General features: G+C 41.0%; 1 protein-coding gene across 2 annotated transcripts in view; it reads right to left on the minus strand.

The window, feature by feature from the left end:
* Positions 1-16,125, minus strand: part of LOC126235782 (uncharacterized) — a 79,937-nt gene extending 63,812 nt beyond the window's left edge. Inside the window, exon 1 of one of the 2 annotated variants that reach the window (XM_049944602.1) lies at positions 15,932-16,125. In XM_049944602.1, the coding sequence (XP_049800559.1) occupies positions 15,932-16,010 (79 nt within the window). In that variant the 5' untranslated portion in view covers positions 16,011-16,125. Of the gene's footprint in view, positions 1-15,886 lie in introns of both variants that reach the window. The other variant, XM_049944594.1, reaches the window with a different exon arrangement.
* Positions 16,126-17,607: the final 1,482 nt, after the last annotated feature.

Below are 17,607 nucleotides of genomic sequence, written 5' to 3' on the forward strand. Positions count from 1 at the left end.
AAAGTAAGGGCTCCTATTTTTTTTATAATTACATAGACCTGTTTATTTCTACAATGGTTTACATCAGTTTACAGCTATTTTTCGACATATTCGCCATTTCTGTCAATGCATTTTTGTAGACGCTGTGGCAGTTTTTGTATGCTCATGTCATACCAGCTCGCCGCAATGCTGTTCAGAAAGTTATGAACCTCTTCTTTCATATCTTCGTCGTCGGAGCTGAATCGCTGGGACCACAATTATCGCTGACAGGTACTGCGAGAATGGCTACTGCAACAAACATCGATCTCAGTTGCCTACTGTGTACTTCTCTTGATCTCCTTCTGCAATTTTAACCCCCTCCCCCTTCACTAAATGGACTATTCCTTGATGTCTCAGAATGTTTCCTATCAAACGATCCCTTCTTTTAGTCAAGTCGTGCAACAAATTTCTGTTATCCGCACTTCTATTCAACACCTTCTCATTAGTGACGCGATGCACCCATCTAATCTTCAGCACTCTTCTGCAGCACCACATTTCAAAGGCTTCTATTCTCTTGTTGTCTGAACTACTTATCGTCCATGGTTCACTTCGGGTACAAGACTGCACTCAAGACAAATACGTCCACAAAAGACTTCCTGACACTTAAGTCTGTATTTTATGTTTACAAATTTCTCTTCTTCAGAAACGTTTTTCTTCCCATTGCCAGTCTACATTTTATATTCTCTCTACTTCGGCCATCATCAGTTATTCTGCTGCCCAAATAACAAAGGTCATCTACTACTTTAAGTGTCTCGTTTCCTAATCTACTTCCCTCAGCATAATCTGGTTTAATTCGACTACATTCCATTACCCTTGTTTCGCTTTTGATTACGTTCATTTTATATCCTCCCTTCAAGACATCGTCCATTCCATCCAATTGCCCTTTCACGTCCATTGCTGTCTCTGAGAGAATTACAGTGTCATCGGCAAGCCCCATAGTCATTATGTCTTCTCACTGACCTTTAATTCCTTCTCCAAATTTTCTTTGGTTTCCTTTACTGCTTGCTCACGTTGTGTTACCCTGACTCACTTCCTCCTCAAAAACTGCTTCCCTTTCATGTCCTTCGACTCCCATAACTGCCGTCTTTTTTTTGTACAGGTCGTATATAACTTTTCGATCCCTGTGTTTTATCTCTGTAACAGTCAGAATTTCAAAGAGTGTATTTCAGCCAACATAGTCAAAAGTTTTCTCCAAGTCTACAAAAGCTATAAACGTTGTTTTGCCTTTCCGTAATCTGTCTTCTAAGAGAACTCGTAAAGTTAGTATTGCCTCGCCTATATTATTATTTCTCAGGTACCCAAATTGATGCTTCACGAGAAGGCAATCCAGAACCGGAGAAAAGGAATGTTGACCAAGGGCGTACACATTCTCCATGACAACACTCGCCCACACATCACTCGGAAAACCGTTGCTCTCCTGAAACAGTTTCAGTGGAATATAATCACCCACCCAACCTGTAGTCCTGACTTGGCGCCCAGTGACTATCACCTGTTCCCTAGGTTAAAAGAACATTTGACCGGAAAGCGGTTCAGCTCCGACGACGAGGTTAGAGAAGAGGTTCATAACTTTCTGAACAGCATGGCGGCGAGCTGGTATGACATGGGCATGCAAAACCTGCCACAGCGTCTACAAAGATGCATCGACAGAAATGGTGACTATGTCGAATGTCGAAAAAAAAATACGATCAAGCTGTAAACTGATGTAAATCATAGCCGGCCATGGTGGCCGGGCGGTTCTAGGCGCTACAGTCTGGAACCGCAAGACCGCTACGGTCGCAGGTTCGAATCCTGCCTCGGGCATGGATGTGTGTGACGTCCTTAGGTTAGTTAGGTTTAAGTAGTTCTAAGTTCTTGGGGACTGATGACTTCAGAAATTAAGTCCCATAGTGCTCAGAGCCATTTGAACCAGTTTGAGGTACGGTTCTAAAGTCATCTGGAAATTTAGGAATATGGAATCAATTTGAAATCCTTTGTCGATAGCACTCAACACTTCGTGTGAATAGAAGGCTAGTTGTGTTTCAAAAGAACGATGTTTTCTAAATCCATGTTCACCATGTGTGGATAGATCGTTCTCTTCGAGTTACTTCATGATGTTCGAACACAATATATATTCTAAAATCCTGCTGCATATCGACGTTAATGATAAATTTGTTGCACGACTTGACTAAAAGAAGGGATCGTTTGATAGGAAACATTCTGAGACATCAAGGAATAGTCCATTTAGTGAAGGGGGAGGGGGTTAAAATTGCAGAAGGAGATCAAGAGAAGTACACAGTAGGCAACTGAGATCGATGTTTGTTGCAGTAGCCATTCGGAGATGTGTGTGTGTTATGGATTGTTTACATGGAACACGTTATATTTTCAAGAAATGTTTTAAACAATAAAATTCAATGTCAAAATTACGACAAAGATGCACTTGAGCTATCAGTTTCACATGGCCTTCACGCTCCTTCTGCCGGTGAGTTTCGTTTTATTACTACACGCACCACTCTTAAATCAAAGTCGACTTTAGTAACTGCTGTTTAAGAAATGAATAGGCTGTACTACAATAAATATTTTGAATCAACTATTTCGATAATACAGAAGTTACCAGATGTGTATGGCTGCTGGCTTAGTAAATGTTTTGTATATTGTGAACAGCGGAAGATAACTGTAAACCGCCACCAGCATTTTTGCAGTGTGAACACCATGACCATCACCAAAGACAACGGTGCACCTAGAATCTTTGTGTGAAGACGCTGGAAGACATTGATCTAACCGTAGGACCTTTCCTGGACCTCACTGTGGACGTGATCACAATCTATCCACGAAGTCACGGATTAAGCTGAAATCTACTAAGAAGAGCGGACAAAGAGAGCTCAAACTCGCAAACAAGAAAGCACTTCGGGAATTTAGTTCAAAAATGGTTCAAATGGCTCTGAGCACTATGCGTCTTAACTTCTGAAGTCATCAGTCGCCTAGAACTTAGAACTAATTAAACCTAACTAACCTAAGGACATCACATACATCCATGCCCGAGGCAGGATTCGAACCTGCGACCGTAGCGGTCGCTCGGTTCCAGACTGCAGCGCCTGGAACCGCACGGCCACTCCGGCCGGCGGGAATTTAGTGATCTTGTATGATAAATCTCCACGACATCAATCTTGATAAGGAATCACCAGCACCACAAGCATGGTATCGATTGAAGGAGGTTGTTTCTTCATCTCTTCGGCATCAGAACGACCACAAAGAGCAAAACGTCCATGGATATCACAGTCCACACCACCATTACTTGAAGAGAGAAGCAATATGGGAAGAACTTGTCTCCACACCACCCAGGGTCATGACAGATATAAGAAACCGTGCGAATAAATTTAACAGAATTGCAGGAGAGATAGATTACAGTTCATTAACGGTGTCTGCGATGAGATAGAATAACATCAAAATTACACTCAGGTACCTGAGCTCTCCAAGAAACTCAACAGCATCACTAGCGAAGTTAAATCTCGTATGTGGGTGGCAGACGACGAGAATGGCAATCCTATCAAAACTAAGGAAGAAAAAAGAAGTGTCAGAAGTAGTATTCTGGAATTAACAACAGTATTGTCACTCAAGCAGTTCAGTAACTTACGTTAGAACCTCCAGTAATATGTAGTAAAATAGAGAACGCAAGTCAACATCAGAAGAATTGTAAATCCCCAAATCTGGGGAGACGGTAAAAAAAAGGGGCATTAAGGTACAGATGTGTTGCGTTCATTGTGTAAAAGGGTATGGAAAACTGAGGAGTGGCCAGAAGACTGGTCGAAATCTGTCTTTATCTCCTTGCTCAAGAAAAGGTTAATCACGAACTACTGCTATCATATCTCATGCTACCAAAATTTTCCTTTACGTCTTGAACCAGAGTCTGAGGCCGTATATTCAGCCTCACATATTCAGAGAACAAGCGGGTTCTGTTGAAGGGAAAGAAACTTTTGAGCAGATCCTCAAGAAACTTCAAATAACTAACATATCGCTAGAGTACTGTGTTCCTGTTTTCATCTGCTTTCTTGACTACAGTAAAGCGTTTGACTGTGCTGTCTGGGAAATGTGACAGGTGCTTGCAGAGTTCGGTGTCCCTCCACACTTGCTGGCACCGATCAGAAGTCTATACAATAATCACCTCGCGGCTGTGACGACAAGTACTGGCACTGTTTCAATGTATCTACAGGCGTCAGACAGGATTAGGTCTTATCCCCTTCGCTTCCCCGACTGTACAACATTTATGCCAAACATGTCATTAGAAAAGCATTTGATTTTGACCTAAAGGCATCTTGACTGATGGAGCAACTACTAACAACCTCCTATTTGCCGATGACACCGTGCAAAAGCCTGGAGCGAAGATGAAGTTGCTGATCTACTAACAAAATAAATGAGCTTAGTCTGTCATATGGACTGGAAACCAGTTTCAGCAAGTCTAAACTCATAATTAACCGAGGAGCAAAGGTACAGGTCACAGGTCGACTAAAGGAACTGGAAGTCGTGCGTTATTTCAACTGTCGTGTTTCAACGAACTGCGGCAAAGGCAGTTGTGAAGATGAGGTGAGAAACTGGATAACACTAGAGCTAGTGGCTATAAGGCAGCTCACCAGGATCTGGCAGAAGAGAATGATAACGAACAATTCAAAGATCCGGCTTGTTGATAGACTCGTGGTTTCCTTCTTCTTTTACGCTTACGAGACACGGACCCTCAAGGCCAGACACAAGCAGCATACGAAGCATTTGAGCTTTGGTGCTAACGCAGGATGCTGCGCACAAAATGAACCGAAAGAAGACTAATACACTACTGGCCATTAAAATTGCCACACCAAGAAGAAATGCAGATGATAAACGGGTATTCATTGGACAAATCTATTATACTAGAACTGACATGTGATTAAATTTTCACGCAATTTGGGTGCATAGATCCTGAGCAATTAGTACCCAGAATAACCACCTGTGGCCGTAATAACGGCCTTGATACGCCTGGGCATTGAGTCAAACAGAGCTTGGATGGCGTGTACAGGTACAGCTGCCCATGCAGCTTCAACACGATACCACAATTTATCAAGAGTAGTGAGTGACTGGCGTATTGTGTCGAGCCAGTTGTTCGGCCACCATTGACCAGACGTTTTCAGTTGGTGAGAGATCTGGAGAATGTGCTGGCCAGAGCAGCAGTCGAACATTTTCTGTATCCAGAAAGGCCCGTACAAGACCTGCAACATACGGTCGGGCATTACCCTGCTGAAATGTAGGGTTGCGCAGGGATCGAATGGAGGGTAGAACCACGGGTCGTAACACATTTGAAATGTAACGTCCACTATTCAAAGTGCCGTCAATGCGAGCAAGAGGTGACCGAGACGTTTAACCAATGGCACCCCATACCATCACCCCGGGTGATGCGCCAGTACGGCGGTGACGAATACGCACTCCCAATGTGCGTTGAACGCGATGTCGCCAAACACTGATGCGACCATCATGATGCTGTAAACAGAACCTGTATTCATCCGAAAAAATGACGCTTTGCCATTCGTGCACCCAGGTTCGTCGTTGAGTACACCATCGCAGGCGCCCCTGTCTCTGTTGCAGCGTCAAGGGTAACCGCACCCATGGTCTCCAAGCTGATAGTCCATGCTGCTGCAAACGTCGTCGAATTGTTCGTGCAGATGGTTGTTGTCTTGCAAACGTCCCCATCTGTTGACTCAGGGATCGAGACGTGGCTACACGATCCGTTACAGCCATGCGGATAAGATGCCTGTCATCTCGACTGCTAGTGATACGAGGTCGTTGGGATCCAGCACGGCGTTCCGTATTACCCTCCTGAACCCACCGGTTCCATATTCTGCTAACAGTCACTGGATCTTGACCAACGCGAGCAGCAATGTCGTGATACGATAAACCGCAATCGCGATAGGCTACAATCCGACCTTTATCAAAGTCGGAAACGTGATGGTACGCATCTCTGCTCCTTACACGAAGCATCACAACAACGTTTCACCAGGCAACGCCGTTCAACTGCTGTTTGTGTATGAGAAATCGGTTTGAAACTTTCCTCATGTCAGCACGTTGTAGGTGTCGCGACCGGCGCCAACCTTGTGTGAATGCTCTGAAAAGCTAATCATTTGCATACCACCCCATCTTCTTCCTGTCGGTTAAATTTCGCGTCTGTAGCACGTCATCTTCGTGGCGTAGCAAGTTTAATGGCCAGTAGTGTATGTTCATTACTGACAACCTTTATTTCTCTAGAAATCTTTTTTCTCGTGTCAACAAAAAAAATGCTCCAGCTCTTTGGTCATGTTGTGAGGATAGATAAAGAAAATTCAGAATAAAACCTTTATCGAGGGTACGAGACAGAGGGGAAGAGCAGCGAGCAGGTGGATGGATGAAATCAAGATGATTTCCAGTCTGTCTACTCAGCAGGCCCTAAGAAAAGCCGGTAGCCGTCCAGGATGCAGACGCCTGTCCATGGGGTCGCAACGCTCAGCACTGAGTGCAATGATTTGTAATGACGACAATCATAGTTGTTGTCACAACTGAACCAGATTTGCGATCTGCACATGAAGTTGGTAAGTTGTGTGTAAGAAAATATATTCTTTTTTTATAAAACTGGATTGTTAAAAAACTGTGTCACGCACCGACTATTTGTCAAGAAAATCGTGGTGTTAGTTCATTTCAAACGCCTCGGCGATTCACATTTTGGTGTGCTTAGATTTCTCGCAGTTGAATTTATTTTCATTTAATATTCCTCCAGGCTTCTTTCACTCAACTGGCGGATATCATACTAGGGACTATCTCATACAATGGCGCAGCAAAGTGCAGCATTTACATCTCCTAGCCACCTGTTAATTCTGTGCCTCTGATCGCAGGCCCATGTGCACTCGCAAGCCACGCCTCTGTGACGCACGCAGTTACGACGGCAGCTTTCTCATCTTACGCAAAGAAACAACTACAGTAATTTTGTATAATTTGAACAGCGTCCTTGGTACAGTGATCATAATTTTTATTGTGATTTTTCTCTTTTTTTTCATATTTCCGTGTAGATTTGTACCACGCAATAGCAAGTAAACACCAATACCAAGGGAAACACTCGGCCATCGGATTTCTAATTTTTTTTATTGTTTACTGTACTTAAAGATCAGAGCTCAAATGTCAAACGTCTCTAAGCACTATGGGACTTTAACATCTGAGATCAGCAGTCCCCTAGACATAGAACTACTTAAACCTAACTAACTTAAGGACATCACACACATCCATGCATGAGGCAGGATTCGAACCTGCGACCGTAGCAGCAGTGCGGTTCCGGATTGAAGCTCAGAGCTCAAATATCAAAGCTCCAAGGCCATTCCATGTCTCTCAAAAATTCTCGAGAAAATCGACTTTGAAGTTTCCCAAGGTTGTTTAATTCACTAAAATAACAAAAATTTTTCTGTGGGGCTTCTGGTTCTGTGGCAGCATGTTCACTTGCCATGCACGTGAGACGGACCCGCTCCCCAGCCGACGCAACCTTTTAAACAAAGATGCACGTTCTCGAGAATTTCTGTGAAGCGTAAAATACGCAAACGCGAACAAGAAGTTGGTAATAGCTGGTTCAAGCAGCGGTTCGGTTATTATTATTTTCATTGTTCAACTGGAATGCCTACATCATTCAAATACAAAAATTGTCATACACATGCTAATAAAGAGATATAATTATTTCTTAAGAAAATGAGCGTGTTCTTATGCCCAGTTATATGTTGTTGTTGTTGTGGTCTTCAGTCCTGAGACTGGTTTGATGCAGCTCTCTGTGCTACTCTATCCTGTACAAGCCTCTTCATCTCCCAGTACCTACCGCAACCTACATCCTTCTGAATCTGCTTAGTGTATTCATCTCTTGGTCTCCCTCTATGATTTTTACCCTCCACGCTGCCCTCCAATACTAAATTGGTGATCCCTCGATGTCTCAGGATATGTCCTACCAACCGATCCCTCCTTCTAGTCAAGTTGTGCCTCAAACTTCTCTTCTCCCCAGTCCTATTCAATACTTCCTCATTAGTTATGTGATCTACCCATCTAATCTTCAGCATTCTTCTGTAGCACCATATTTCGAAAGCTTCTATTCTCTTCTTGTCCAAACTATTTGTCGTCCATGTTTCACTTCCATACATGGCACCATTCCATACAAATACTTTCAGAAATGGCTTCCTGACACTTAAATCTATACTCGATGTTAACAAATTTCTCTTCTTCAGAAACGCTTTCCTTGCCATTTCAAGTCTACATTTTATATCCTCTCTACTTCGACCATCATCAGTTATTTTGCTCCCCAAATAGCGAAACTCCTTTACTACTTTAAGTGTCTCATTTCCTAATCTAATTCCCTCAGCATCACCCGACTTAATTCGACTACATTCCATTATCCTCGTTTTGCTTTTGTTGATGTTCATCTTATATCATCCTTTCAAGACACTGTCCATTCCGTTCAACTGCTCTTCCAAGTCCTTTGCTGTCTCTGACAGAATTACAATGTCATCGGCGAACCTCAAAGTTTTTATTTCTTCTCCATGGATTTTAATACCTACTCCGAATTTTTCTTTTGTTTCCTTCACTGCTTGCTCAATATACAGATTGAATAACATCGGAGACAGGCTACAACCCTGTCTCACTCCCTTCCCAACCGCTGCTTCCCTTTCATGTCCCTCGACTCTTATAACTGCCATCTGATTTCTGTACAAATTGTAAATAGCCTTTCGCTCCCTGTATTTTACCCCTGCCACCTTCAGAATTTGAAAGAGAGTATTCCAGTCAACATTGTCTACAAATGCTAGAAATGTAGGTTTGCCCTTCCTTAATCTAGCTTCTAAGATGAGTCGTAGGGTCAGTATTGCCTCACGTGTTCCAACATTTCTACGGAATCCAAACTGATCTTCCCCGAGGTCGGCTTCTAGTAGTTATATATTGCACACAAAATTCCAATTTTCATTGTAAATACCTTAACTCTTAATAACTGATTCTTTAAAAAAAATATTAATAAAGACTTTAGTCAGTTTCATACAACAGGTGCGTCCTCACACGAGCCTGTGATAAGCATCGTAAAAACACGGAAAACAATAATTTTCACGGCATCAAGAACATCGTTCAAATGCCACGTTCCTATCGCGTTTCCCCACAATTTACAAGGAATTTTCGTAAAAACGATAAGTACACAATGAGCAAAAAAAAAAAAAAATATGACGGAAACGAGAGTCGAACCAGCGATTAGGGTGTAAAAATTTCCGTTTATTTGCTGCGATTGGTGGATTTAGAATGTGAAGTTATCATCAAGAACATGCATAGTATCTCTATGATAGATGCAGGACGAGATGTGGGATGTAAATTAAGTGTCAGTCCACTTGTTTAACCACACATCAATATTGGCATCATCTATATTAAATCTTTGTGTTCCTATTTGATGCAGATCATGCTATATACGTGGTTGATAATGACTTCACTGTCTTAATTCATGCGTAACATCAAACAAACGGAAAATTTTACAACCTACAACGGACAGCGTTTTGCTTAGAAAAATTCTTCTAAAAGCCAGAGTTACACGTTTAAATGGGCGTTAAATGACACAATTAATACAATAACATACATTTAAAACATACACTTTCAAAACATAAAGTTACAGCATAAATTTCATTCGTTTATTTGTTAACTGCAATTAGTAACTCAATTTGAGGTATTTCATGTAAGTGCCAATGTTCCGTAAAACTTAGAAGTAAAGTCATATGTTGGTCGCGTAAGGGACTGTTTGCATAAATGTTGTCTCTTCCTGTCTGAAGGAACTCGTAACTGTAGACATTATTATATTGTGATCCATTCTCTAAAACGCTAAACAACACAGAAACAGTAGAATGTGTAATAAAAGGAAAGGATAGTACGTAATGTATTTTGTTATGTCCGTAAGAAAAATGCACAAGTTAGCCAGGGACTTTATTATTTCAACAGTATGGCGTTAATAGTCTCTGGCTGGTCGTCGTCATGTGTTCTGAGTACAGCTGTGTGTACCTGTGATGTTCGAAGAAAAACATATGGCAAAATATGTATACAGTAACAGTATATGGAGATGTCAGAGAAAAGGTTTGCCACTATGAATTATTTAACGTACCGTAACACTGCAACAGAAGGACTGAGGGAGAGACACTGAGTCACGACATTCACGGTAAAAATTCACGTAAGTTCGACATTCTTTTGTAAAATACAGTTTCTCAATGATTCTTTGCGTTCATGTTGTGGAATTTCCAAATTAAATACGATGTAGAGGACTCTTCCTTTTGTTGACTATTCTAAAACCCACCATTTTGAAATTTTAGTTTAAGTAGGGCACTGAAGTATACAGTTGCTTTACAAACGCTCTTTCCAGCCATTGCAGTAAACTAGTAGATTTATTAGCTACACAGTATCATTTGTGTTAACATCAATACTGCTTCGTGCTTTACTGAGAGTGTAGTTTGCATGTACGACTGTGTGACTGAATACCACATTTATTACGATTTCATATTATTATATGATTAAACGTTACGTCCTTGACAATACCTACGTCAACCATCAACTTATCGTCAGTGTTTTCTTCGTTTCTAATCAGAAGTTATTATTTTGTGCACTAAACGTGAGGTCTTATAACCGCGAGTACTCAAAATTTTGTTATAATATGGGGTTGGGTAGTTCGATGTTCACGGTCACATTTTTGTAGTAAAGCAGGATAATTAAATAGTAACTCCCGATGACCGTGCTATAGGCGGCACATACAGTATAATACGACGAGGCTGAGTGCGCCATTTCAAGGACGAAACTTGGTCTTCATTCGTACAAGTTGCCCATCGAAAAATTCAGTTGAGTAAGCTCATACAAAATAATTGCATATTATTTAATTAATGAAAACGACTCCAGTTGTTGTTGAGAACTTTACTGCGTCCTATTACTAGTCTCGCCCTTTAAATCAGGACATTTTCAAGTGGTTCCGAAAACTTGTGTTCAGTGAGGCGCCATGGCAACCATTTGCAATTTATATAAAGTTCGTGTGTGTGTGCGTATGTGTGTGTGTGTGTGTGTGTGTGTGGAGAGAGAGAGAGAGAGAAAGAGAGAGAGGTATTAGACTGTGGGGGTGGGCAGAGAGAGAATTATAAATTACACAGGGTGCCTCCCCTAAGAGTCGTCAGGCGCATTTTCTCTTGTGTTTCAGCAGATATTTGCAATTTCGTTTTCGCATTGTGTAGCTGGAGTCAGCCCAGACAAATAGTGCTCATCACGTCTTTTATGCAACGCCGTGTGTCGACGGAAAACGTCGGTTTACTTTCCACTACAAACAACATTATTTTTAAAGCGGAATTATAAGTGCTAATTCAATATAGTGGTCCTACATTAGTACGATCTTTGTTTTGTCTATATGCAGTAAAAGGGACAATAAAACAACACGAACAACGAGTGCTCTCTCAGCGTCAGCACTGTCCGGCGAAGGAAAAACAGTGATTTGCAGAATATTTGAACAAGAGGCAGAAAAACCGCAGTATATTGCGCGCCAACTTTATAAAGAAATACTGTTCTTAGTCTATAGCAAACAAAACGAACGAACATATAAATCCATATTTCCAGAATAACCACAGAAGATGCTTTGAAAATAAAAGCGAGGCAAGTCTGGTGTAATATTCTCTTTAATTAACTGCAGTAAGCGAAGACGGAGAAATCAACAATAATTGAGTAAATCATAGTACTAAGTGTGGTAGGCTTTAAATCGGCCGTGGTCCGTTAGTATACGTCGGACCCGCGTGCCGCCACTATTAGTGATTGCAGACCGAGCGCCGCCACACGGCAGGTCTAGTCTAGAGAGACTCACTAGCACTCGCCCCAGTTGTACAGCCGACTTTGCTAGCGATGGTTCAGTGACTACATACGCTCTCATTTGCAGAGACGATAATTTAGCATAGCCTTCAGCTACGTCATTTGCTACGACCTGGCAAGGCGCCATATTCAGTAATTAGAATGAATTCTGAGAACAGATAATATTGTGAATCGTGTACAGTCAAGAGCGACGTTCATCATTAATGGATTAAAGTTAAGTATCAAACTAATTACGTCTGCTTTCTGAATTCTAATTCCTTGTCATGTTCCAGACCTCACGTCAGTATAGCTCTTCCCTCCTCACGCCAGCCTGCGTGAGCTGCAACGCGTGCATTTCGGCCTCCATTAGTAACACGGTGTTGGCTCTTCTGCCAACACAACACTAAGATTGTGCTTTAACTTTAAACCACAAATGTAAATTATTATCGCAAATTATCCGCACATACGTGGCTATCTTCCTCGTCATCGATCTTATCCTCGAAGTCAGTATTAAGATGGACGCCCGTATCCGTAGAGACCTCTAACGATACCTAACGCCACTAAGTAAGGACGTGATTCCTTCAATTCAGCTTCCACAGCCAAATGACTGACGTTAGAATCCCTATGTTATTCATGCGACTCAACATCAGGAGATCTGTAAATTTAGGCGACATTGTCTATGGAGCGCAGCGATCTAGTGTTAATATTAATTAAAACAACAGTCGAGATAGCATAACATTTATTTATTATTACTTGTTTCGGCTTACGTTAAAACCATAATCAGATTTTTCAAGACCACGATCGTACACTGTCAACACAGTGTACGATCGTGGTATCACGTGAGGAACCGAGGAGCCGCCAGTACCAGCCATAGGGGACTTGAAAAACACAAGCCGAAACCGGTAATGATAAACAAATATTATTGCGATCTGGACTGTTGTTTTAATCATTAGAAGATTATTTAGGTTACGCGTTTTTCACGCGCATTATGGAGATAACACTTACTTACAGTATGTGCAAGAGACTAGTGCTGCTGCGTGGAATGTGCACCAGTGGACAATAAAATTCAATAAAAAATTCTAACTTCAACAGTGAAGAAAATGTAGTTTGCAATATTTTTGTTACTATCGAATATTTACTAATGGGATTATTAGTTCAGGTCTTTTAGTGATCCAGATGACAATTAATCCAACAGAAATTTTCCTCAAAAATCTTTGTTTATTAAGCTTCTCTCTTGCTTCTTTCCAACTGTGTCAAAGTTTTTCAATTATAATACCGCTCTCTTTCCAGACATCAGATGCATATATTTGTCGTAGTGTTAGAAAAAAAGTCTGAAGTGAAGTTACGCCCACGAAGGACTTGAAGATTTTATTGTTCTTAAAACGTGCCGATAAAGCCCCTTAATAAAAATATGATGGAAGATATGCCAGTTACAATAACATGGCAGTTTCATTTAAAACGAGGGCGTAATACTGTGCACTACGCTCTTAAATAACAATTGCTACACCTCACTGACATATGGACTGGCGTGTAAAACCGCAATCTCTCCTCTGGTTTCCGTCATATTGCGTCCTAGCTTTTGTGTGGGGAAATTTCTCCTCTCCCTCTTCTGCCCCTACTCTTAGCTCGTCATTCGTATTTATGAAAGACTTGCTGCACAATCAAGCCAGTACCGACTCGGCCGGTAAGATCGAAATGTTTGCGGCGAGCAAGACAGGCGAGTTGCATTTTGGAGCTGATGTTAGTGCTGTCCAGGTTGGCTGGATTTCACAATAGATAATGAGTTCTTGCAAAGAAAAGCAAATGTATCATAATACAATAGGAACTTTTTCTTGCGTTGTCATGTTGAAGACAAAGCTACAGAGGGAAAAAAAATGAATTTATGTGTTTGTAAAAAGCATCTTTCGTATGGAAAACAGTTTGAGTGGGGGAAAAAATGAAAAATTAAGAAAACATCCAACAAAAACGAGGAAAAATTTAAGATGACATTTGAAAATTAAAGAGTATGCCAGCAGTGTACCGGCTGCAGCATCTCTTGTTGAGCTGCCTGGAAGAAGAAGAAGAAAAAGAAGAAGAAGAAGGTGGTGATGGTGGTGATGATTGTGACGATGAAAACTGCCTCCAAAAAGGTTCATATTGAGATCAAAAATTTATGTTCATTTTACTATAGACTTACGAGCATCATTAAATAAATCATAGCTACTAGTCTTGCCTCATTATCAGTTCTGCTGGAATGAATTTTATGCGCCCTGCTCTCGGTATTTGACACACAGCTGTATTTATGATTAATTACTGAGTAATTTCTCAAGAATTAAACTTATTAACTGACAAACGAAGATAGTAAAGTTCATAAAGCAAACTTATTTCTGAATCATCTGACCTTTATTTTCTATTTGGTAACATTAATGTCACAGATATTGTTGCTATTTTAATTTTATAAATAAAAGCTGAGTTCGATGACAAACGTTTCCGTGTTAGTGCACAACTGTTTCAAACCAGTAGTCCAATAACAAAAAAAAAAAAAGGTTTAAATGGCTCTGGTGACCGTAGCGGTAAAAAATGAGTAATAAACAGCGGGCAGAAGTAACAATATTGCAAAGCCTCCCACTCGGTGGGAGTTTCAAAACCTGGATGATGTAAGTTTTAAGTTGGAAACAATACCAAACATTTGTAAACTTTGATTTCAGAAATCCGCTGTGCAATAATACAGGATTGTTTGTGAGTCAAAGGGCCATTCATCCGCAACATGTCGACGTTCGTAGATACAGCTAAACCGGGTAATATTACAATTAACGTCAGGCACGATTTGTGAGCTGCAGAATGCTCCGCCATTAGTATCTACTTCAACATAATTATGTTTCGTTACCAGCACTGGTAAATGAAACATCAGCATGTGGCCAGACATACTAGTAATTCTGTAAAATAATTGTAGGAAAAGGTTTACTTTTATTACAGAACGGTAAATAATGACATTAGCTTACTTCATACAACCTATCTCCATGGTGAATAGTATTCGGCATAAATTGACAATTTGGATAGCGATCATATGATGTACATAATTTTTTATTTGATTGTCTTGATCACAAATTTTTTCTTGATCAGAATTACCAGTCTCCGAGGTTTCCGGGTAGGCTATTGCCATCCTCATTATCTTTTATTATGCTGCCTTGCAACAAGTCAAAACTATGTAGACGTATTATTTTTACATTATTATGACTGTTCAAAAAACTTCGCGATCAAGACAGTTAATCAAAAAATTATGTATACTTCCGTGCTCTTCGTGTGTACACAACACAAATGAATGGAATCTTATGTTTAGAGCCGTGATGACTGTATAGAAGCATGGAAACAAAATCTGACTGAGAGCAGAAGTGAATTTAACGTCATTTACAACAGACAAAGCTTTATATCACTTTTGCAAGAATTTGCCGTTATATCAGTGGGCTTACCTGATATAAACGTTTTGTCCCATCATCTACATCACATGTAAACCAAACATATGAAAATCAAGTCATGTGCTAGAGGGCGTGGCTGATTGTCTCTCAGACATTATACACGATTATGTATTTTTGTTATTGCATAATGTGAGAAAGACAATTCTGAAGCATTTACTATGCGTAAGCTTCGGTCGTGTAAGCTCTTTCGTAACAGACTGGTCGGACAAAGAGTTACTCATCCGCCATTATGGTCGTAACATTTAACATTGAGTGTGTGTGACGCTTTCTGCCGTGTAATATGTTTACTAACGAGCATTTACTAACGAGCAAATTATAAACTGAAGCACAGACATATTTATTTATGCTCTTAAACACCACAAATTTTGAAAATGAAGTAACAAAACTTACATTTAAATGAAGCTACATGTAATTCATTACACTGCAGTGTAGGTACATCTGTTGTCTTAACTTGGATGCCCGAGTATGTTTTTTAGTCTAATTGAGACTTGCTATTTGCAGCACGCGGGCCTTGGATTAATAATTGTAGCACATGGGCCTTAGATTAATAAGCAAAACAGAACATGCAGAAACTCTGATCGTACTTATCACCGTTCGGTTGACGGAGAAGAGAACCAGGAAAGCATTACCGTCAAGAGCTCGTAATTCCCGGAATGCTGTGTACGGTTTCCTCGTTTGCAGCTGCTGCTTCATGGCTTCAGTTTCCATCTCAGGTCACTTGCGTGGCACTCAGTATACATACTAAACTACTGCACATCACAACGTACGCAGTCCGCAATGTTTGCTCCGGTGAGCGGTGAGGCTGTTGCTGGCCGCTGCTGCTCCAGCGTGTCCCGACCTGCCTGGCCGTGTGGTGGGGCAGTGGCGCCGTTTTCGAACTGCGGCGCGCCGCCGACACGCCGCTGTGGAGCAGCTGTGAGCGGGAGTGTCTCGCGACAGAAGGTGCTCAACTCTTTTGACATTAACTGACAGTAATTAGATACCACGTGACCAATCAGCCTGTTATTTTTGTTGTTATTTAGTTGTTGCTACTTTTCGTTATTTCTTTTTGCTTTTCTCTCTCTTGGCACTCAAAACAAACACCATGGTTTTGTTGAAGATGTTTTTGAAGCGCGTCGTGGGTGACAAGTGATAGATAACATTGTAGGCATCTAATGCGACATTTCCGACCATTTTCGTACAATTTCATGTCACGTACCGTTATCTGACGCAGTATCTCATAGACCTAAATGCAGTTCCGCACTGTGGACACTATTTACTACATTTTCCTATTTAGACGCATGGATATAAAAAAAATGGCTCTGAGCACTATGGGACTTAACTTCTGAGGTCATCAGTCCCATATAACTTAGAACTACTTAAACATAACTAACCTAAGGACATCACACACATCCATGCCCGAGGCAGGAGTCGAACCTGCGACCGAAGCGGTCGCGCGGTTCCAGACTGTAGCGCCTAGAACTGCTGGCCACTCCGGCCGGCGCATGGATATCCTCAATTGGTATATCTTATATACTGGGTGATCAAAAAGTCAGTATAAATTTGAAAACTTAATAAACCACGGAATAATGTAGATACAGATGTAAAAATTGACACACATGCTTGGAATGACATGGGGTTTTATTAGAAGCACCCATATTGCTAGACGCGTGTAAGGTCTCTTGCGCGCGTCGTTTGGTGATGATCGTGTGCTCATCCGCCACTTTGGTCATGTATGGCCTCCCAGGTCCGCAGACCTCAGTCCGTGCGATTATCGGCTTTGGGGTTACCTGAAGTCGCAAGTGTATGGTGATCGACCGACATCTCTAAGGATGCTGAAAGACAACATCCGACGCCAATGCCTCACCATAACTCCGGACATGCTTTACAGTGCTGTTCACAACATTATTCCTCTACTACAGCTATTGTTGAGGAATGATGGTGGACATATTGAGTATTTCCTGTAAAGAACATCATCTTTGCTTTACCTTACTTTGTTATGCCAATTATTGCTATTCTCATCAGATGAAGCGCCATCTGCCGGACATTTTTTGAAATTTTGTATTTTTTGGTTCTAATAAAACCCCATGTCATTCCAAGCACGTGTGTCAATTTGTACCTCTCTATCTACATTATTCCGTGATTTATTCAGTTTTCAAATTTATACTGACTTTTTGATCACCCGCTATATAAATCGCATGTAACTACGTGAACTGTGATTAGGGATTACTGTACAACTTTTATTACTTTTTGTTTATTGTACGTTGAACGACTACTTGAGATGGAAATTAAGCAGTTCATGCTAAACTAAATCCTTCTGTTGTTC

The sequence above is a fragment of the Schistocerca nitens genome, chromosome 1 (genome assembly GCF_023898315.1).
Source record: "Schistocerca nitens isolate TAMUIC-IGC-003100 chromosome 1, iqSchNite1.1, whole genome shotgun sequence".
Taxonomy (NCBI): Eukaryota; Metazoa; Arthropoda; class Insecta; order Orthoptera; family Acrididae; genus Schistocerca; species Schistocerca nitens.